The 23,780-nt window shown below is 39.9% G+C and overlaps 1 protein-coding gene across 2 annotated transcripts; it reads right to left on the bottom strand.

The window, feature by feature from the left end:
- Nucleotides 1-1,602: 1,602 nt before the first annotated feature.
- Nucleotides 1,603-22,819, bottom strand: lonp2 (lon peptidase 2, peroxisomal). Of its 2 annotated transcripts, none has more exons than XM_046395487.1 (17): nucleotides 22,287-22,819; nucleotides 19,556-19,691; nucleotides 16,870-16,980; nucleotides 14,971-15,102; nucleotides 14,459-14,581; nucleotides 14,184-14,347; nucleotides 13,715-13,809; nucleotides 12,395-12,513; nucleotides 12,169-12,308; nucleotides 10,324-10,465; nucleotides 9,947-10,097; nucleotides 8,594-8,720; nucleotides 7,400-7,539; nucleotides 4,748-4,833; nucleotides 4,026-4,256; nucleotides 2,947-3,138; nucleotides 1,603-2,861 (listed from the first exon to the last, which is right to left on the bottom strand). In XM_046395487.1, exons 1-17 carry the CDS (start codon nucleotides 22,517-22,519, stop codon nucleotides 2,631-2,633), a joined length of 2,553 nt encoding a protein of 850 aa, XP_046251443.1. In that variant the 5' UTR covers nucleotides 22,520-22,819; the 3' UTR covers nucleotides 1,603-2,630. The 2 variants fall into 2 exon arrangements, with proteins under 2 accessions (XP_046251443.1, XP_046251442.1); XM_046395486.1 differs by having other exon boundaries at nucleotides 4,049-4,256.
- Nucleotides 22,820-23,780: the final 961 nt, after the last annotated feature.

Here is a 23,780-nt window from a genome sequence, read left to right as displayed (position 1 = left end):
AGGAATGTGTTGCACAGATATTTGAATGTAAGAACCAAACATTGTCTTCTCAGTTGTTGTTAAAGTGAAATTACAATGATGCTGCTTCCACTGTTTCTGCAGTTCCCCTTTCCTGCCATCATGTGGTCATAGGGGTCCAGTCTGTCTGCGGGGACCACACCTAAAATTAGCTGATGTGTGAGTATACAGTATGAGTTCTGTGTGTGTGGGTGCTCCGCCATGTAAGTGGTCATGCTGCTAGTACGTAAGCACACCCCAAGGGCCTCTGGGTAATTATATTCTAGTTTAAGGTCCTTCATTCACAAGAGGGAAAATGTGTGCTTGTGGTGAGGGGGGATTTTGAATCCAGAGGGGAGGAGTCCTAATACTGAGGTTTAACAGAGACTGGTTATGTCTGGCTCACTGTGACACTCATTCAGAGCGTATATAAACATAAGCAAACTAAAAGAGCCACATAATATAACACTAATATTCTGGCTGAAGTATTTATTTATGTTGTGACTGAGAAAGAGGACTTATGATGAATTCAAGCCTATAAATGTAATTCATATATGTTGTGGTAAAGTACAGAGAGAGTACCCAGCTCTAACAAGACCTCTTCAGAGTGCACAGATTGCGCAGCTTCTTTGATTCTTTCCTGTAAGACTAAACAGCAGCCCCTTGAGGCTGAAATCAAAATTACACTGAAAAAAATTAAAATTCAAGGCATGAGTGTTCAGCACCTGAGAAGACCTAAAGACTCCTGTAGTGTTTAAGATGGTTTCTGTGAATGCAAATTGTTGGCTGAAGAAGAATCATCGTTCATTATAAACTTGACATTTTCCTCTGTGAGGATAAAAAGTATCATCAGGGTATAACAGTATACAGTACAGCCTTGATAATACAACCACAAAATAAAGTTTTTACTGTCGGTACACAAGAAATCATGATACTGTACCATTTATGATGATAAACTGAACAGGTGGAAAAAATAGCAATTTGCTAAAACTCTGTTCATGACTTCCTAGCTAGTTTTGAATAAGGTTAATGTCCCTGTTCAAATAAAGATACAAGAGGATGATGATGGAAATAGGAAGATGTGACAATTAAGCTGCAACATTTAAGTACCACTGCCAACTAGACTCACACTGCCCATTTCTCATATTCATAATGAATCTGCCTGCCACTGACCTCAGACCTTGCTGTTGAAATTAGTACAGTACAGCAGTAGTCAGTGTGCTTCATATCTGCCTGCAATACTGTATGAACACACTGCTGCATTTATCTTCCAGCACAGTATTTATAAAGGCCTGATGAAAAATAAAGTCAGCAAATAAAATCAAGTTTCACACGTTATGTTTTAAGTTACAAAAAACAGGAAAATTTAAGAGCTGAAAAATAAAATTATTTCATAAAAACAAATAAGTAACCCATTTTAAACAGTATTTAGGCTAATTTCTACAGCTATGGATCACTTTCATTGATTTCCTTCCTCACTCTGACTTTCTCCTGGAAATTGCAGGTACAAATGACCAAAAGTAACGTACTGTTACTGGGTTGCTGGGTTTGAACGTTGCTGGAAACATTTGGGATGACTCAACAAAAAGTATAACAATGGTCCAGTTGTTTTTAGATATTTTAATACAGAAATGTTATATATATTACATCTCTAATCTTTCATATTATTTATTAAAGTATACATTTTATCACGTCCTCTATGTGAGCCTGGCACACAAATGCATAGAATTCCAGACATTAAATGGGTGTGATTCATTGTGTACTGCAAAAATGGCATTTGGGTTAACATTCTGTCACAGAAGAATATTTTGGTAGTCAAACTATTTCCACACCTCATGCAGGCAGGTCCTCAGTATGGGATCTGATACATACTGTATGATCAAACTAACTGCAGTCCTTTATTGTTGGTTGTTCTAAAGCACAGGTAATACACTACAAAATCTGCAGTTCCAAAAGAAAAATATCCACCATAGCTGATGCCAAGCTGCACTGGATTACAGTGTGTGATTAAACTCAATCATTCAAACAGGCTACAGGTCTCCAGACTACCTGAACACAGCTAACCATCTAAGCAGACTGATTTGATCTTTTCAGCACAAACTGTAACAAACTTCATCATTAACTGCTTGCCACTGTGTTGCGGCCTTCATGAACTCCTGTCCGCTTGCCTTGGCTAAAGCAGTGCTATTAATACGATGTAAATATCCAAGAAAAGAGGAGCCAACTTCAAAAAGCATTAACTTTAGTAATGATGTTAACTGAATCTGGTTGGCTGTGAATGGTCAGACTGTGCTAATGTGTGATTAACAAATGTTGTACCATTATAACTTCACATAATTATCCATGTAAACTAAATTCTCCTCCAGGTTTTGACTTAACCTCAAATTATCTCTTAAATGTCTTAATCCTTTAAAAATGAAAATCTCAAGCTCAAACTTTAAAGAAGGTTAAAGATCAATTACAGCTGTGCACTCGTATTAACTGCAACTGAGTATCAGGGAAAACTGATTACTAGACTGCAGATGACCAAGCTGAAACACGAAAGACTCTGCTCCGTTAGGACTATTCAGAAACACTTTTCCTCACCTCCCATTATCTGTGTGTGTGTGCATGTGTGTATTTTCATCAGTGCGTTACAGTTTGCTGTTCAGCTGAGGGTGTGTGTGGGTGCTGGATGTGCCCGGAAACCCGCCATCAAAGGCGGTGTTCAGCACTTCGTCAAGGGTTCGGGCAGTGACAAAGTCAAGGTCGGCTCGGACGTTGGCTGGGAGCTCCTCCAGATCTTTCTCGTTACGTTTAGGCAGGATGACGCGCTTCACTCCTGCCCTGTGGGCTGCCAGGACCTTGTCCTTGATCCCACCCACCTGAGGACAGACCAATCCAGTGTGTTAAAACTGTGGACAGCATTATTAGCATTATTACTATTATGTGTTGAATGTGGTAACTCACCGGCAGCACCAACCCTCTAAGCGTGATCTCTCCTGTCATGGCAACGTCTGATCTGACCAATCGGCCACTGAACAGCGAGGCTAGGCAGGTTACTATGGTAACTCCTGCAGAGGGGCCGTCCTTGGTGACAGCTCCGGCTGGAAAGTGGAGGTGGATATCTGTCCCTTCTAGCGGATCCCCCCCCCCCCACCACTGTTCAAACCCAAGCAAATGTCAAATGTAAATGCATGGTAAAGGAACAGTTCACCCAAAAATGAAAATTCAGTCATTATCTACTCACCCTCATCAAAATCAGCTGGAGCTATTTTGTCCATTTCTGTAGCCTCACAGCACAACACTGTTACAGCATTCTTTTAAACAACTGAAGAAATTGTGAACTTTGAAAACACAAAAACAACCAAAAAAAGGAAGATAAAATGGGTCCAAACAGCGCATCTTTCATAATCCAAGTCTCTGGAACCACCGAGATCCCAACTTGATTCTGAAAGACATTATTTACACCCTTTTTAAGATGAAATCTAGCTGCTAAGCTGAAAGCATGGATGCGCACCCTGTGTCATGTTCAAACCTCAAACACACATTCATGCAATGCAAGACAAGGTCAATAAGAACTTGTGGTCTCTGCATACCTTAGTGTCAGAAGCTGAGCTCTGCTGAAGTTCATCTCTTCTAGTGGCACATGTACATGCAGAGGAGCATGTACATGTGCCTTCAGGCGGGTATGTGTTAATGGCAGCTACAGTGAAGATTCCAACTTAAAAGATGTAAATAACATCTTTTTAAAATAATTCTGGATCTCCTGGCTTCCAGAGACTTGGATTAAGCTGAACGAGCTGTACGGAGCCTTTTTATGCTTTAATGGGGTTTTTTTTGCATTCATTTGCTTGTTTTTTTTTTTTTAAAAAAAAACATTTTAAAACAAATCCACACCTGGTTCAGTTATTTAAAAGAACATTGCGATGGTGTTTTCAGTGCTGTGAAGCTAGAGAAATGAAGAAACTTCACCGGACTTTTTATCAAATTTTCATTTGTCTTCTTTCATTAGTCTATTTCACAATCATTTCTGTAAAAGCATGTACAGTATACATCTGTGTGAACTCACTGTTGGTGAGCTGGTACATTTTAGCGTTTGTTCTGAGCCAGCTGATAGCCAGATGGGCTGACTCTTTCATAACGTCTCCCAGCTGGCCTGTCAGAGTGAGCTGACCATCTCCTTCCATACGACTGGCCTCCACAAACATGATCTCCCCACCAAGGGGAGACCAGGCCAGGCCCAGAGCCACACCAGGGAGGGTGAGCCGCTCAGACACCTTTCAACACACACAAACATTTGGCAGATAATCAGAAGACCGAGGAACTTCAAGGCCCATCTGCAATTGTCAAAAAGGTAGAAATAAATGTGAAACACAAAGCCAGCGTGACCACATAGCGAGGGAGGGTGGAACAGGTCTGTGATCAAAAGGCATGAAGAAGGGTGAGAAAAGTGCAAGGGAAGGAGAGGAAAAAGATGATGACGAAAAAGAGAACACCTCCTTGAATACAAATTGTGTTATGTTTCACATTACATTGTGTGATGACACCTCTAGCTGATGCCACATCGTGCTTTCAACTGTTCTGACTTTATATGAACAATAGCTTTAATGGAGCCGTGAGACATCTTCACAGGCTTTATATTCTAAAGCTGTGAGACAGGTTCAGAAAGTTCAGATAGTCGTTGAAAAAAATAAGTGGTCATTTCAGCACTGGTTTCTGCCATTGTGTTATATGAACACTGGTAGTTCCCTGCAGATGCACTGCTTACCTCCATTTCAAACAGCGGAGGTCCCAGGATGTCTTTCAGGGCGATGTGGTCAATCACTATGGGCATCTCAGGTGGATCTGCCTTGCCTGTACACAAATAACAAAATTAGTTGAGTCCTACTGAGGAGCAGGTTGGTAATAATTCAACAGCAAATTCACTGTGAAGGATCACAGCATCTGCTCTTCACTAAATTCTTTCACGTTTTGAGCGAGGGCTTCCATTGGACGAGCCAGATGGATGAAGACAAGATTTCTCATTGACATCTATGTTTCCGGAATCAAGCGAAGCAACAAAACTATGGTTTTACTTAGGCCTTGGAGAGAGGGAGAGAGAGAGAGAGAGAGAGAGAGAGAGAAAGAAGAGATGATGACAGCTGCGGCTGAGACTGGAAATTCAGCACAAAAAAGACGTCATCCAAAGAAAACCAAACGCGTAGACATGAAACAGTGAATCTACAAACAGTGAACAGAGACATCAAACACATACAAGCACCTTGGAAAAATGCAAAATACATGCACAAGAACACACATCATTTGCACACAGACACTCGCACACCAGTGTTTGCGCTGCATGTCACTGACATCAGTTACCTGGCAACAGAGGGCTTTCCACAATGCAGCATAAAACCACTGCTGATTCCAATCTGTTCATCCCCATCTCCTCTCTTTTTCAGTCTACACGTCTGCTAATTTACAGTGCAGTATTATATTAATGTATCCTGGTAGAATTCTGGAGTCTATCCAGTCGTGTCCCAGAGACACATTTTAATCTCCTTGGAATCCTGCCGACAAATTAAAACTGCGAGCATGACTTTCTAATTCCATTACAGAAGGAAAAAGAGATAATGTCTGCACCAGATATGCGGACAGAGGACTTGATGGGGTTTATTTTCTAATAAAGACCAGCTGGCTACACATTATCCAGCTCATTACACAGCTAGTGGAAGACATCATGTTGTGCTTAGAAGGATACTTCAGACATCCAGCATCTGACATGAAATACATAATTTTTAAATGATAATCACACATACTAAACAGTCTGTAGAAACAGACCATATGTCTGTGCAGGAACAGTTTGCCTGTCTGACAGTTAATACATTAGGGAATATTCAAGCTGATGAACACATTCTCAAACTGGCGAGTGCCACCTTATGCTACACAGCTGCTCTGTGGCCACACACATACACACACGTTGTCCCGTTGTGTGTGGTGTGTACCGACTGTTGACATGGGACTTAATGCCTTAAGTTTAACTTTAGTTCCCTTCTTACATTTTTGAGCCAGCCATGTTTACTGCTCAGCTAAAGGTAGATACATCAGAAGCAGGGCCTTCCAACGTCTCGTTCTCGACCCAAACTCCCTGCTGCTCTTAAACGTTAACCATGCAAACCTTCCCGACTGGGTGGAATCAGTGCTTCCATGAAAGGTGATTTAATCTCGTGAACTGATTCACTGACTTTGACCTTTGCTTTAGAATTTGTAATTCGTAAAGAGAATTTTTTTGTATCATATTAGACATTTGTGTGGAATTTCAAAAACTTTATTTGAGACATCTGAAGGCCTAAAACTCAGATTATTGGATTTTAAGGACCTGTTTCACAAGTTTTTGCTTCTAGCAACAAATCCAGCTCAAATCTAGCCATGAATGAACACAAAAAAACATCTTAGGAAATTTACAAAGCACAAACATCATGTATCTGATCCAAAGACATCAAACCTTTACCTAACAACTAGGCAAGGCATGTGCCCCATGCTTTAAACAGATCTTCCCTCCCAAGCACTCTTTGAGTAACCTTCTCATAACTTGCCATTGTACTGTATACCTCGATCCATTCTTCAAATATGGAGAAGCTACACGCGTATCTCATGGCTAAATAGCACCATGACGTCTTTTGACATTTTAATACTGTATGGTAATGAACTGGTGAGGTGTATTCCAAACATCTTATTCAAGAATGAAATGATTTCATCCCACATGTTGTTTGCTTTGTTACATCTCCAACATGTGTCACTGTTTCTGAGTTTTCCTCTTTTAAAAGGAGTCCAGTACAATCCACGGTATTTAATATCTGTGTTTCAAGTGAGTGTCAACACTATGATGTAATTACTTTTTTCCAGTTATCTTCTGGAATCTTTTGATCCAAGTTCCAGCAGCCATCTGATTTTGGCACTGTTGTTACATTCATAGTCTCATAGTCTCTACATTCTTTACTTCCAGTTGTACCTTGTAAAATTTCATTTGAGGGAATGCAATATCTAATTTGAAGGAATTCCCAAAAGACTGAGTTAGTCAAATTTAATTGGCAATTTAAGGATCTGAATCCAGAGTATGAACACCAAACCTAATCCATTTATGTCAAACATTTGCAAGAAATAACAAAGAAATCCATTATTAATGTGTCTTTGATTTATTGTATATGATCTTGAAGCTTTGTATCATTCTAACTTACGGTAAACTGTGTTCCACTTAGGTGAGGCAGGATTTTCGGTTTACGGCAGTTCTCTAAAATAAGGGCATAATTTGATTCCTATTAAAAAAAAATCGAATTTGTTTAAGTATGTACACATGTAGGTGTGTATATATGTGTGACTGTGAATGTAAGCAGTCCAATCAGCCCACAGAGACACAGACAAAAACAGAGCTCGGGCTCACCTCTTTGTTGTGTTGGGCACTCAGGGGCCAAAGCCTCTGTCTTGGTGACTTGGTGACTTTCAGCGACCTTCACAGCCACTGCTCGGCAGATTGCCCCGATCTTCCTCTCAAGAGAGCGCACACCTGCCTCGCGGGTATACCTGAAGAAAAAAAAAGCAAACACGCACACACGCAACAACAGATTAGCTCAGTTATGTGGAGATGAGGTTTTACTGGCTGTGTTTCTTCTTTTGCTAGGCATGTGTTCTGTGTGAAAGATATGACCAGGAGCGCAAAATATAGAAACGTGTCGTTTGAAAACATAAAGGTCTACTGTCTCCAAAACAAGTTTTCCACCAACAAATGATAGTTCATGTGTACTTTCAGCCTCAGCCTAAGGTGGAGGGTCGAATAGTCAGTGTGACGATAGTCCACAAAGGAAGTTCAAAGAGGCAGTGTAGGCTGCCTGCAGCTTGTATGTTACAGTCGCCATCCTGTGGTGAGGATGAGACACTGCAGGGCTACACTCAGTGCTGATATATAGCGTTGACAGTTAAACTGGAACTACTTAGTAACACCTTGCAGCCAATCAGGATTGAGTATTCACCCAGACCGTGGTATAATAAATATTTGTTTTACTGCAGTACTATTGCTACTGCATGAACAGCAGATTGAGAAGGCATGCACAAATATATGAGTATATTCTAAACTGCACAACAGAAAATTTAAATGCATAGACACAGAGTCTATCCATTAATGAGGTAAAAAAATATTTTCTTCATTTATTTTTCATTTACTACCACTTGGAGCCACTTTTCTTTCCTCAAAGATTTGCCTGATGTTTTAAATTCACCAGATTAGCAGGAAAATGGTATGAAAGTCTTTCCACAATGATTCTTAGTTGTGCAGTGAGAGCCACATTTCACAATCAGTCCTGTGACACAGCTTTAAGACAAACATGACACGCAACAATATTTCAAGCCATTATGCTTCATTAATTCATTCAGAAAATAAAGTTAAAAAGGACAGGAGCTGCACATAAAATGTGGCTGTGCTTTGTGCAGTATCCAAAACACATAACTACAAGAACTGTGTTGGTGTCCTGTAACAAGGCCACAGCTGCCACACACACCAAGGAGCACGGTGGTGCGCAGGCTCATCCAACACTGCTTGCAGTTTAATCACAAATGTTTAAGTATTTGTATACATGTGGACCTGCTGATTATATCCTGGGTGGTATTCTGTGGTATATGCAGCTGTTGAGGTGTTAATCCATGCTGCTCCAGCTGGTTTGGGATCAGGTGACGGTGGGCAATCTCCACCCTCTCCTCCTGAGTGTATCCTGAAACACGCACACACACAGACTTTGATAAGTCACTCTTTCTATCAAAGTATCGAAGTACATTATATACATGATTAATATGTGGTTTGGGGTTTTTTTGTCAGAACCGGAGATAAGATCTTTCTTAAAGGGGCCTACATTATCCACAATGCAGCTGGAATGCCAGTTTTTTGGTTGGAGATTTGGGTGTGTAGGTCAATGTAGCTTAAGCCCCTAGCCTCAAGCAGAGATTAGCAGCAGGCTTCTTGACTTCTTTTTCACGCCACAATTCCTTTTAACTTCTCCCTGACTTTCTTTTCTTTCTTTTTTTTTTCCAATGTTGATTCAAGTGATGTCACTTGAATCAACGTTGGGCTTAGAGGCTTAATATAACTTTTCCCACATATGCAGAGGTACTGCATTACATCAATGAACAGGTTTTAATTTGTAAAACTGGTAGAGTTTCCATTTGTTATTAATGTATGGTGACCCCGTGTGATCAGTTCACTGCATATGCAATACAGCATAAGCGCCCTCTGTAGATCTAATGTAACAAAAACACAATGATTCTTAGTTTCAGGTGATTATACACTAATAAAAACATCAGATAGATAGTCAGTCAGTGTGTAATACATTGTAATAAAATGCAGCACAGACAGCACTTCCAAAAAGATACATTTCCTTGAGTGAAGGTAATAAGGCAGGTTATCATCCAGTTCATTTGACCCTGTCCCATCAACATTCTTGCTTGGATTAAATATGGTTGAATTTTGATCTTGGACTAAGATATGTAAATATACTAAACATAACACTGTTATTGACTTCCCATGAACATGTTTTAGAGGATAACAGACTGTTTTGCAATCAAACGGTGGTGATGGTACAGGTATTGTTTGGTTCATAAAACAACTGCAGGTCTGCAGAAGTTCACAGCTACAGATAAATGAACAGTAAGTGCATGAGGATTTACTTTACTGTAAGAACATGTATTTCATGTAAACAAATAAATTACTGCTTAGAAATCTGAAGTGATTAATGAATAACATCTATCTATATTAACTTTATGTCTTTAACTGTAATAAATAAATAGTTTTTTAATAACTTGTGACTGTGGCAGTTGTTTCCTCTCTTACCTGAGTGCACTGCAGTAAATTCAGTCCTGCAGATGGACTCTGCTTGTGATTAGTAAGGTCAACAAAGCAAGAGCTGGACCTGAGATGGTTCTGACTCTCTGCATCTAAACCCACCTGGTACCTGCAGCACCTCCATCCTGTCCAGCAGGGCCGGGGGAATGGTCGCTGTGGTGTTCGCTGTAGCAATAAAGAGCACCTGGGAGAGGTCAAAGGCCACATTGAGGTAATGGTCTGTGAAACTGTGGTTCTGCTCTGGGTCCAGGACCTAAAGGAACAATTACAAGCCATTTCAGTGTGTATGCTTTTAGTGTTTAATCAATTGGTTCACAGAACAGAGGAAACAAAAGACAAATTTGTGAGGAAGCACAACAAATACTAACAAGCAATTTGAGCATAGCTGCACATTAATCTGCAGGTTATGTTGAGAGCACGTTTTGTTTAGTGGAGACATCTTCTAAACAAGAAATCTGAGTGACAGAGACAGAGCTGACCTCTAGCAGTGCAGCTGCAGGGTCTCCTTGGAGGCTCTTCCCAAGCTTGTCCACCTCGTCCAGGAGGAACACAGGATTATTTACGCCGACTGTCTTCAAACCGTTGATGATTCGGCCAGGCATGCTGCCAACATATGTACGTCTGGAGAAACGGGCAGAATTTAAACTACCGACCTACTGTGTAAACATTCAGAATCAGAAATCCTTTATTTATCCCTGAAGGGAAATTCTTAAAATTCTTAAATTCAGTTTTCAGTTTCAAAGCATTTTATTCTACTGATGGCAACGGAAAAGTGCAGGAATATCAAGCCAAGGTGAACATCATGTCTTGTCTGGTTTCACCATTGTCATTGCCACATGTTATTGGTTATGTTATTGGTCATGCTATTATGATTATGTTGTTACGATACTTATTCTAAAAGTATGCACTGCATTACCACACAATAATAATCACAGCAGTGTTGCTGTCACAAGTGCTGAAAACATGAAATGTGAAGTTTGTGGCCTTAAAGAAACAACAAAAGAGAATAAAAACCCACAAAACTGTTATTTTCTTTAAGCTGAACCAATTGTCAATTGACCTTTAAAGAATTTTTATCTTTTGCACCCCGGCTGTTGGTATGCCGGACACATGTTTTTCATCTGGCTGAGAGACGGTGTCTCAACACTGCTAAATCTTAAATCTTCCCTGCAACCTGAGATGAGATGACCTCTGCTGCTCTGTTCACCTCTGTGCACAACAACACACAGAGGCATAGGCTCCATACCTCACTTGTCAATCAAACCCAACACAGGAGAGTGTGTGTGTGTGTATGTTTTGGTGCAATTCAGACTCATCCCTGACAAAGGCTGTTAAGACGCCGATCAAAGGAGAGCCGAACTGATGAACTCTAATGATCTTTTCACTGGTTACAAAAACAGTGCGTAAATGTGAGTCAATCAACACACTGGAGTTCATTTGGTGTTTAGTTGCAGAAAACTTGATTTATGTGAGAGAAACACAACAGTCTTTTCTTCCTATTGATGTTCTATTTCAAGGCCATATTTATGGTTATCAGACTACAGTTCATTCAGTTCCACACAGATCAACACTCAACAGGACTTAACTGACGACCTCCCTCTGCAGCTAACCGACTCTCTGAGGTTATGACACAATCGATGGATTTAACAACGGCTGACATAAAAGTCTCAGATATATTTGTGCTGTAATTTGACAATGTGCTTCACTTGTCAGAGGACACGTCATGTCATGGCTGAATGTGGAGGTCCCACTGACGTCCTGTCAGATTTTATAAATGTCTCCACCTCAGGGTAGAAGCTCTGCTGCCTTTCATCTACAGAACCTTAACACTCAATCAGTCACACTTATCAGTCTTTTAAATTACAGACTCAGCGGGCATGCTGGGAGGATATCGGCCGGGTTTTCCAAACTTAAGTCATCTTGTTGAACTGCTACAAATGCGGTGAACATAAAAGAATTTCATTTGTCTGCTAATTTTGAAAAACATTACATAGAACAAGTTACTTTTCCAGCTGTGCTATTTTTTTATGTCTCAGTATGATGATTATGTTTGTTGTTTTATGTTTTTTATCCAGGAGGGCTGCTGTTCCATTCAGCAGCAGAGTGTGCCCACAAAGCTCCACCATCCAAACAATATACTCATCGTGCTGTGCAGGAAATATCATTTTTTTTCAAAGGTTGAATCACCTCTTGTCTACAAATTCTCCTAATTCCTTTAGGACATCTTAAGACATATGCACATGTATATGTAATTGCTCTTGGCTCACCTGTACCTCTGTGGTCCACAAATCTCACCATCTATACTACCTATCTTATGAACACACCTGTGTCCTCGGATGTCAGACTGGTCACAGACGCCTCCCAAAGCAATGCGGTGAAACTCTCTGCCCAACGTTCTGGCTATGGAGCGTCCCACGCTGGTCTTACCGACTCCTGGGGGCCCTACAAAGCAGAGGATGGGGCCCTAAAAACACAGCAGTAGTATTAAAATCACTGTTAAATGTGACAGAAATCCTTGTCTTTATATGTAGACCGATTTGTAAGAAGCACCTTCAGTGAAGGCTTCAGCTGTCTGACAGCCAGGTATTCCAGCACACGTCTCTTCAGCTTGTCCAGGGCATAGTGATCACTGTCCAATAGAGTACGGGCTGCTTGGATGTCTAGGCAGTCTGAAGAGTTGGTGTGTGTGTGCATGTTGAGTGGGGCAAATGTAGACAAGATTAAGAGATTCAAGAAAGAAAGAGAAAACACTCAAGTTAGGAAAGGTGAAGACTTTGAGGTGGGAGCTGCAGGAACAGGATGAATGGCTGTAATCTGAGAACGTGATGAAGAAGAGGGGACAGGAGAAACAACTCTCTCCTGGTGGTCTATCAAGAACAATCCTCCCAAACAGTACTTCAGATTTATCTGCAGCACATATTTTGTCCTCTGACCCTGCAGTTCATGTGCTCAAATTTGTCTTTCTCCAATGATCTGAGGTTATTTGTCTGCGATGCAGTATGAGGTCAGCAGCAGAGACTGTGTGTCTAACAGATGCTCTTATGTCAGTTTGTGAAATGTTGATATTGTGACTGGCCACGATAAATGAATTAGATCATTGTATGGTACTGTATCTTTGCAAGATCTCCACTATCTCTATTTGACTTTAGCTCAACTTTTTTTTTTATTATTTTATTTTATTATGTTTATTCCTAAAATACCAAGGCAAATCCCTGATATGTGAAAAGCTTTGACGGTAATTGTTTAAGTCAGTCCAAAGACAACAGGGAGCTCCATGGGACGCACTTCAAAGCATAAGCAGTACACCAGAAAAATACGACTGATTGCACTGAAATATTAAACACAGTTTGCCACAATCTTGCAGTCACCACATTGCTTATACATGAGGGAGGGAGACCCCATTAGCTCCATCGAAAGTGAAAAAATATGACTTCCAACAAAGCCAAAAATCTATCATACATCTTTTTTTTATTTACACTTTTGTGACTGACAGTTGTAACTACTACTACACAGCTGAAGTGTATTAGAGATTTTTAAGCTTAAACCAGTTTTTTTAAACTTCTACAAATGCACTGAACAAAGAAGACTTTCATTTGTCCACTAATTCCAACACATTAAAGAGAGTTAAAGAAGAGTTATTTTTCCAACAGTGTTTTTTTGTGTGTGTGTCTCAGTATGATGATCATGTTTGAAATGTTTTTTTTATCCAGGAGGGCTGCTGTTCCATTCAGCAGCAGAGTGTACCCACAAAGCTCCACCATCCAAACAATATACTCATCGTGCTGTGCAGGAAATATCAATTTTTCAAAGGTTAAATCACCTCTTGTCTACAAATTCTCCTAATTCCTTAGGGACATATGAAGACTTTACCTTTGGTGTTTTTGCTCCATGGTAATTCTACCATTAGATCCAAGTAGTTTCTGGTCAGGGCATACTCAGGCATGGACTGAGGCATCTTCTTCAATCTAAATGCAGACGAATGAGATTAAACGCAACACCTGTCTGACTGTGGATCAGGACACATCACCGAAGTCACACATTTAACATTCAAAACAACCACATCTGTGAAATCATTTAAACGGATCCAAGAATACTTAAAGGCTTCAAACAGCTTAAATATCAAACTGTTGTTACTAAAACCCTTTTAACAGATCACTTAGTAGTTAGTATATGATCTGATGGATCATAATTTCATCAAAAGTACTAACTCCTTTTAAACTATGCAAAGTCATTTGAGAAAGCAATTGCAAATAAAGACCTCAACTGTAACACCAGTAACTGAGTGACACCGTTTTGTTATGAGGAAGCAGGTGAAGGTTTAGTCAGCGTGAAAGTTCACCTCTTGAGTTCTTTGAGGCAAACTCTGAGCGCCGCATCAGGCATGTTTGCGCCGTGCACCTTTCTCTCCAAAGCTATAATGTCATCGCCATCCTCATCTTCATCTTCGCCATCCAGGCTGAACTGCTGACCTGGAAACACTCCACCTTTACGCACCGATAAAACCTAAACGGACGAGACGCGGAGAGGTGAGCAGGCATATGAAAAGAAAAAGAGATGAGATAAACATTACTTAGTCCCACAGTGGGCAAAAGGAGAAATACAATCGTCTGTTACCCTCTTCTCATTATCAGGACTTCGTTTCCTGGTTTTCTGCAGCAGTTTTAGCCCCTCTATCTGTCTGGTCAACATGGGAAGAGCTTTTTTAAATCGCTCCTCCAAGCTCACCGCATCCAGGACCTTAGCAGCACACGCAAACATACCCATAGTTGATTTGAAAATACAATAATTTCAGAAAAATCTTTACATTAAACCTACTTTATTTTATGTAGTAATGAATTTGTGAGACTTTAATTTTTTCTCTTTTTTCTCTCTTTGGTTATCCTGTAGCAGCCAACACAACCCTCCGCTCAACCAAGATAGACGGACTAAATGTCCTGAGAACAACAAACACAGAACAGCTTTTCACCTGCAGTGATACCATGTGACTCATTTCAAAGATGTTGTAATCCTATTAAAAACTCTACAAATAGTGCATTCAACTACGATTTTCTTCTATCCGTCTGTCACATCCCATTTTTTTTTTCAGTAATTACTCTGAACTTTGGCTGACACAGCAGTCACTTCACCTGTAGTTTCTCCTTGTTTGAGGTGCGAATCATGGAGGCTACCACATCAGGTAGAGTTTCCCTGGGCAGACTGTCCAAGAGACGTCTGAACTTAGCCACCACTGGAACAGACATGTCCAACATACCTAATAACTTCACAGAAAGACAGACAGACACACAGATACACACACATTTAGCAACACAAATGTGTTCCAATACATCACAGCTTGTTGCTATAAGAAGACGAATGTTGTCTGTTTCTTGTTATCTTGATGAAATTTGAAATTCCAGAGTTCACTCACAAAGTGTTCGAGGGAAGTAGAAACAGCTTTGGCATAAATTGTAAAGGCAAAGACTGAAACCTTCCAATGCGTTTGATTAATTGGAAGTACTTTGAGTTATAGAAGGTTTGCCAGCCTACAAGTGCTACACACCTGCAGCCCACAGATGTTCCCACAGCAAGATAAGAAAGACTATTATTCGTCCTGAAGGACACACACACACATATCTTTTGCAATATATACATATGTGTGTGTGTATGTGTGTGTACAGAGATGCATGTGGTACTAATTCAATTCAGTTTATTGACAAGAACACGGCTTTCAGAGTAGGCAACAAGGAAGAGGTGTGAGCTATACAGAGAGACAGACTCTTTCAGACTCTTACTCCCATGATGCACCACAGAGCGACACAGGAAATCATCCCTGCCTGTCAACATCAAACTACTGAACTCTGTTTTCTTGGTCAGGAAAACTGAAATGTATGTAAGAAATAAGAATTTCCCCTAGGGGATAAATATAGGAGTTCTGATTCTGATTATATAGCTCCAATTCACAACAAAAGTTATCTCATGACACTTTCCAATTAGAGCAGGTCCAGACCAAACGCTTTAATTACATTTTGTAATACAGAGAACCCAACATTCAGATCGTCCAACCCATGGTCTAAAACCTGAAGACTCCTTATTTACTATCATGAATGAAAAGGAATAACAGCAAATAATTACATTTAAGAAGCTGGAGAAAGCAAATGCTTGATATTTCCATTTGAAAAATTACTGAAATTATTTATCAATTATCAAAATTGTTGACAACTAATTTTCTTTTTGATCAATTAATCGACTACATCCAGGGAGTCCCACAGACTCCCTTTTGTGGAGGCCACCAGTTTCCAAAGAATTGGTGACTACCTCCACCGACCCATGAGTAATTTATTTATTTCATTGATTGATAAATATGTCCAGATGCTTGCTGAAGCAGACCATTTTTCTTCTGATGTGTCAGGCTCTTGTCAAATCTGTCATCCAGAAAGTTGATCCCAGCAGATGAGACGCCTTCAGGACTAGAAGGTCTGTAGATAGAACCTGACTTACCGATGCCTTCTCATTTTAGGGTTTTCATGGTCATTAATCAAAGCAGCATGTCATAATGTTAGGAATGTTTTAAAGTTGTTTTTTTGGTTTTTTTTGCTATCAGCACTCTCAGTCAGGTTCCTTTGATTCTGGATGTTTGAGCTGAACAAGTTCACATACAGCAGGAAGCAAGCAGCCCTGCCATTCAGGCACAGACACATTTTCACCAGCTGGATATAAGCTTAAATGTTACTTGATGATATCATCAATGCTTCTTTTGTGATGTATTCACTAATGTTGAGGCTGAAAATGATGAAAAACCTATAAGACTTTGGGAAAACGACAAATTTCTTTCAACGCTGCATTTCTTAAATCATAATGCTGCAAGTTCTCTGTATGAAACATTATTTTTTCTCAAATGTACTATAGTGCTTATAAAAGGTATTTTGACAAAACTGCAGGATGTACCTTCTAAATGAGTGTATGATTAGATTTAGATTAATCAAATACTCTGGGAATCTTTTTTTTCTTTTCTTCTTTCTCCTTCTTACACACACACACACACACACCTGTACAGCAGCCTGGTAGAACTTCGTGGACAACTCCCCCAGCTCTCCATCTTCTGCTGTGACACCTGCTGCTGGGGTCGTATACTGGTCCAGTTTGTCCAGCTGTTCCACCTGCAATTAAAGTGAAAGTTAAGTTTTGAGCTTATAAAATAATTTCTTCAGCCTGTTGTTGTACATCACTTTTTCTGTGCATTTTTTTTTCACATTGACACAAAATGTAATACATGGCGATGAGGTTGAGACTGTGCCGTGGGTCTGGAGTGATCATTATGTGATGGCCACGTTTGATTTAAATACCATTAAGCTCTGTTCTTGAAACGTGCCGTGTCTTCACAAACCTGCCAAGGATGGCAGTATTGACATTTCTGGGAAAAAAATAAAAAAATAGGGAGTTCTCATTGCTTTCCTCCGAGAGACTCGTTTAGGAGACAATGACAACATCAAACTGTGAAGGAACTGGGTGGGGAAGGTTTTGCAACATCATATTCTTTGTTTAGTAATGGTGTGGTTATCTAGGTCAGTACAAACCTGTCAGGCTGCTATGTGATTGTCAGTAGAGCACTCTCGGCTAAAGCTGTTAACACCTATGAATCTGTGTTGCCCTTCATCTATCCCCCCTGACTTTCCCTCTCAGGCCTTTGCAGAGGTGCTGAACTGGCAATGACTTGGCAGAAGATCTAAACTTTACCTCAGAGTTCAGGATGATTTATTCCATTACCTCTCTATCTACAAACAATCCATCTATCATTTGTGAGACATGTAAAGATCTATTCCATGGCCAGATTTTACTTTGAGCAGCTATAGCACTAGAGATACCATATTAACAACTGTTAGTGCCACATGTAGTAAGGGCTTTGTCTTTATAGTATCCAAGAAACAAATTAGTGTATTTTATAGAGTCCAGAATTCCAAATCACCTTTAACTTCTCACATTAATAAGAAATCCTGGGACAGAGAGGACAAAATCAGTGCTAACAGGGTTCTCCTCTGCTCTAACTCTGAGACAGGAAATTACATTCACTTTTTCTGGCCGTGTGTGAAGCTGTAAGGCCACTGGTCTTTCCCTGGTCCTTTATGCATCTCCTCAAGCTTGTATCCATGCAACACTTGTGTACACAACTGGTTAGGACTCAACCAGCTTTCAATGGAACCTGCCCTACCCACTGTCCTTCACCCTGGTTAGAGAACCTTCAGCCATAATGCCGAAAACATCTACAGATCCTAAGTCAATACAGCGCAGAAACATGCAGTATCAGGTCCGTCTGTACCTGGATAGCCTGTTGTTATATATAACAGACCCTGTCAGCAGTACCCACAAAATAACTCAAATTCTGTGTCATTTTGGAGCATTTTCAGGCTACAAAATAAATTGCATTAACACAGCTCGTATAAGGGTAAATACTCTTTCATCTTTCCCCTGACACCTTTAACTATCTGGACATTAACATTATACATTTATTTCAGACGCTTCATGAATAAACAAAAAAACTATGACAAACTCTTAAGCAAAGTCAAAGCAGACTTAAATCATTCTTTAGACAAATTGATAAAATTATTCTTTGTGCTCCATACACAGCAAGGTGGGACTGTGCACTAAACCTGTCAAACTTCATGTTTTACTGGGGGGCACCAAATACACAAAGAATACTTAACTGGCGATATAAGCATGAATTGATGTAAAATGGAACCTTGTGTCACTCAGCCTCAGCTGCGCTTTGATATACTCTGCTCCACTACCTCAGCAGGAAACTATTCGCTAAACATGCTGGTTTTGTCAACCCTGAAGACATGTATGCAGTTCAGCAAACATTTCAAGTTCAATGTTTCAACTTAAGCCTCTTTGGTCAGTTATGCAATAACCTCCTATTTCTACTGTTTAAACTTCATGCTCTGGAATAACAAAGGTTTGATATCATTCCCACTCTTGTTTTGTCATGGCACATTCAGCGAATTTCAAAGCCTGCCAGCAAATATAACTTGCCTCAACATAATTTTTCCGGGTCTCCAAGTTTTGCAGGATCATTGTGCTACATTCCCTCACTTGTTGGCTCTCGACTCGTCATTTTAGAGAAACTAGGAACCCTGAGAGTTACATTACAGTTCAACTATTGCTGCTCTTGTGCCCATCCATCCATCCATCCATTTTCTATACCGCTTATCCGTCAGGGTCGCGGGGGAGCTGGAGCCTATCCCAGCTGACTACGGGCGAGAGGCGGGGTTCACCCTGGACTGGTCGCCAGTCAATCGCAGGCTCTTGTGCCCATTTTAACCTAAAAGTCAAAGTACCAAAACACCTCTGTGGCACCAGGGAGGACCCCTCTCATCCAGTACATGCCTTCTCCAAGAGATTGTTCAATCTGTTGACTTCTGTCGTTATGAAGAATATTTTCTGAGTGTGGTTCTTCTGAATCAAGGACGTTGTTCCAACAACTAATATTTTTAATTTAGAATTTTTTCCTTAATCTTACCCACTCATTTTGTTATGTCATGTTTTATTCTGATCTGTATATGAAAAATGTAATAAATATAATCTACAACACTTTTTGTGAATAACAATAAACGTAAGCAGAACTTTTGCTTGTGTGCAGGCCGCTTCTGACAACCTTAAATTAATCTTAAACCATGACACATTCTCAGAATAATGGGACTGTTGATTTGTGTGATATTAATAATATATAAGTTTTACCTCTGCCAGAACAAAGGGTCGCTCCTTAAGCAGACTTGACACACTAAAGCGACACAGTCCAGTAATGAGGAGGGTGTAGTGGGGTTTTGGCCAGTTGCTGCCCACTACCTGCACTGCTATCCCCGCTGTACCAATTCTGTGGAGACAGACAGGAGTTGAGAGTGAGACAGTGGAGGTGGGTGATGACAGACAACTCAGTGGAGGGACTTCATAGTGAAAGTGTCTTATACTAAACTATAGTCTGTGCTGATTTTCTGCAGTTTTCTCACATTCAGTCATCACTACTTTGAGGAACAACATTCCTGTCTGCTTGAAGCATTTGTTGTGTCCCTCATGATTCATACATAGCTTTTTCATGAAGAGCACTTTCTAATTTGCTTGTCTAATTTGCATCTGTTTTTACAGCTTCATCCAGATCGTTTTCCTGCATCTTAATTTCTCCTCAGCGCACAGTGACACAACAGATAACAAGACTTCCAGGAAAACCAGCTAGACTGACACACTGACAAATCATACAGTGTACTGGCCTCAGTGACTGCGGTACGAGTGGTAAAAACACGTGTTGCCAGTGGACACGAAATCAGAAAACCTTTTAGTGTGACGGCTCTAATAACAGCTGAGTGACTTAAATTGTAAATGTCAACCTAAAGAGCATTTGCTATTTAACTGTGAGCCAAAGTTGAATATGCATGATATGAGGAGCTGTCAAAATGTATAGGCCAAAAACTAGCAACATAAGAGGACTACCCAGGGTTGGGCAATCTGATGATCTCATACTGTGTTCTATCTTGAAGGAGTCCACAATCTAGTTTTTCAGCTGAATCATACTTATTAGTCACCTTCCATTCTTGGTTATTCTAAATTTTGACACCAAGAATTTAATTTTACTGCAAATATATATCTCTTCCACATACTGGTTAACAGTCTCACGGATCAGTCCTGAAAAACCTATGTCAGTTGATCCTTAGTTTTAATGGTAAAAATGGAGAAATTCATAAGCTACTTCATATCTGGCTGCAGTCCACAAGGCATTTCAGAGAAAAAAGGTCAAAATTTAGATTGTGTTTCAGATTGTTGTTATTAAATAGATTGTGGTACTATTTTTAGCTAGCTCCCCAACATCTAGTTTTAAGTAATCATTTAGAGTGAATTTGACTTATAATGTGTTGACATGACTGCATGCAGTACAGCAGGACATGGTCATGGACATGGGACAGGACAGGCCGCTGATCAGACCAGATGGTTATCAGTGTTGTTCAAGCCTTTTACATTTATAAAAACCAAATTATAAATACAGTCTACTACTATAATACTTTGAATAGATGTTTTGATGTTTTACATATTTAAAAGTGCTGACTGACATGACACATTCAGTGTCAGAGTGAACTACTGTCATATATGCCAAAAACAAATACTAACATTCAAGGGTCCACCAAAGTGCTCAGAGTTTTCTATGATGTTGCTTGGTGCCTCGAACAACACTGTACTGCCAGACAACTGCTCCAGCAGGGGAGGAGAAATTCAAAGTTGTTGTGAATACAGCAGTCAGGGAGCAGGAAACAGGGTGCTATTCAGGCGACGGCCTGATTTGGTCTGAATTAGGCCTAATACAGTCACAAAACATGTTTCTGATTATGCGTTTGCAGGGATGCAGACATTAATTTCTGTATTCAGTATGAAGTCAACCATCACAGCCACCACAGAAAAAATGACTACACTTGTGTGGTGTGTGGATGGTGACTGATTGAGATGCTTTCTGGAGGTATGTACTGACACATGTACAGTATCAAGGGAAAAGCTAATTGATTAACCAGAATTTAATCCCTCTTTTCCGATGACATCAATGCCACATTATTGAGGTCTACCACAACAACGCCAGGGGCCTGTGATTACTTTATTTCTTTCTGTTTACAAATTCCTCCTCTGCACCCAGAATCCTTTAATGCATTAGATCTTGCTAATAGCAGCAGTGTGGGGGGCCACACTGCACTGCTAACATACTGACCATATTTTTCAAAGAATACTGTCACTTTTCTTCGCAAGCATGACTAGTAGAGAGACAAACAATTGCTACTCATTAACCAGGCTGATCCAGTAGTCTGCTGGTGAAAGGCTGAAGTCCACCTGTCTTGGCAGATGGTTTATGGTTACAGGGCCACTGCTAAACTGAAGACTTTTCTAGAACAAGTTGCAAACTCTGCAAATTCTGGCAAAAACCTGAGCAGTGCATGACACAAAAATACCAGTTAGACTAAATGTGTATAGCTGGCAATTCTTTCAGAGGCATAATAAAGAAAAAGAAGTCATTTGAGTAGTGAAACAGCCTGCTAAAATTACATGTCATTTCATTTGAGCGTTGATCAGTGTCATCTACTGAGTCTCAGATTACAGGAGAACTAAAAACGATGGGGCGGGGATTAAACGGATGATTTCATATTATGTGATCATATGGAAAAAGATGTTAATTTCATCAACACTGTTATTCTGAACACACCGACACATAAATACACCCCATCTAGAGGAAAAATAATCTATTCATATTAAGATACTTTTGTGACTGTTTATCATTTTTATTTTATTTTTTCCTCAACCTGCTGTCATGTCGCGACACCTGGGTTTGGCTTTTGTCTACTAGGAGGGGTCGTGACCCCCAGGTTGGAGGACCCGTGCAGCCACGACTTATAACACCACCGTCAGTCTCTGACCACATATATTACATATGATGTATTACTTGTGCAACGTGGGTAGGTCGTCGGTGAGGTGCTCAGGATCTCTAGTGTTGGGAATCACTCCAATGATTGTGCTTTTCAGCGAAGTTCCCCTCAACAGCCGCTGGCTAACCAGATGCATGTTCCGCGGAGAATCCACGCTGAACCTGACGGTTGAGCCGGGGAGGAGTACCCCTTCATGGGTCAGCAGCAGTGGCAGACGGCTCGGTATCTGAATTCCACCGTCGGATGTCATTGTCCGATGTTTTCAGAAGCTGGGTCGTTGTTTATAATGCGAAACCCGCAAACAAATACGCATTGTCAAATGGGCAAGCCAAATGAAAGACCGCTTCCGGTGAGAACTTTCGTAATAAAAGTAAAATGGACTCCAGAATATATACGCAATTAACTATCAGTGTTAAAAGCGAAACGAAAGCACTCTTTTAAAGATATTTTCTCAAATAAAAGCAGTTGGGTTTGTTTTCACACAAATTTTTGCACCATTCTTTATCCAGAGATGGAATATTCGATTTTCCCCCGCTCATATTTAGTGATATGCTCCATCGACTTCCTGTTTCGACCGGATGGGATACGGTAAGCACAGGGGGACAAACTATACATTATTACACAATATTAAAACTGCGCGAGAAGTTAGTGTTAGACCGTGTGTTGCTTTCTTTTGTGTAACCTTTTAAATATTAATCTGAGGAAATGACTCAACAGATCAGTCTCCATCCAACTATATTACAAAATTTTGTAATGGTGGAATGTAATCAAGTACACTTACTAAAGAAAGATCAAGAACAATCTTGATACTTTTAGATTCTCTAGAGAGGGAATTGTCTTATATTGTATTCTCTACCACTACATTTATTTGACCGCTATATATATGTTTATATATATATATATATATATATATATATATATATATATATATGGTTAGCGTATAATATATGACATTACATTACACATTATTATGAACTTAAATTTCTTTATATACTGCCCAGTTGTGTATATACCTAAATTATCTTAACTTTGACCACGTACTACATAAAAATGCTTCTAACATATCATCTATCATAATCTCATGATATGATCTGACAGAGGGCAATCCACTGCATAATGAGTAATTTTACCTTTAACAATCGAAGTACATTTTGCAGTTAATGTTTGTTTCTGGTACATTGTTGTGCTACTTTTCTTAAGGTGTTATATAGCTCTTCCACTACAGCCAGTTTAGTAGTTAGAACTTATTCTTTTAAAACTGACTGGAAGGTCTTCAAATAAAGTAACACAAAACAATTATTTAAACAATTATAAAAACAATTTAAATATCTCGTTATGGTTCTGTTAAGGTTTGGTTACATACCGCATACTTATTTTCTTTTTAATGATATTAAGTAATATATGTAAAAGAGAAACACAGAAGAGACAGAGAGAGAGAACAGATATTTACATTTTGAGAAAGTCCTCTCACTTCAGTGTCAAGTGTCTTACTCTTGAAATGACCCTGTAGG

Source organism: Scatophagus argus, chromosome 7 (genome assembly GCF_020382885.2).
Source record: "Scatophagus argus isolate fScaArg1 chromosome 7, fScaArg1.pri, whole genome shotgun sequence".
Lineage (NCBI taxonomy): Eukaryota > Metazoa > Chordata > Actinopteri > Scatophagidae > Scatophagus > Scatophagus argus.
Note: the sequence above shows the minus strand (reverse complement) of the source record. Positions and strands in the feature narration are given on the sequence as shown.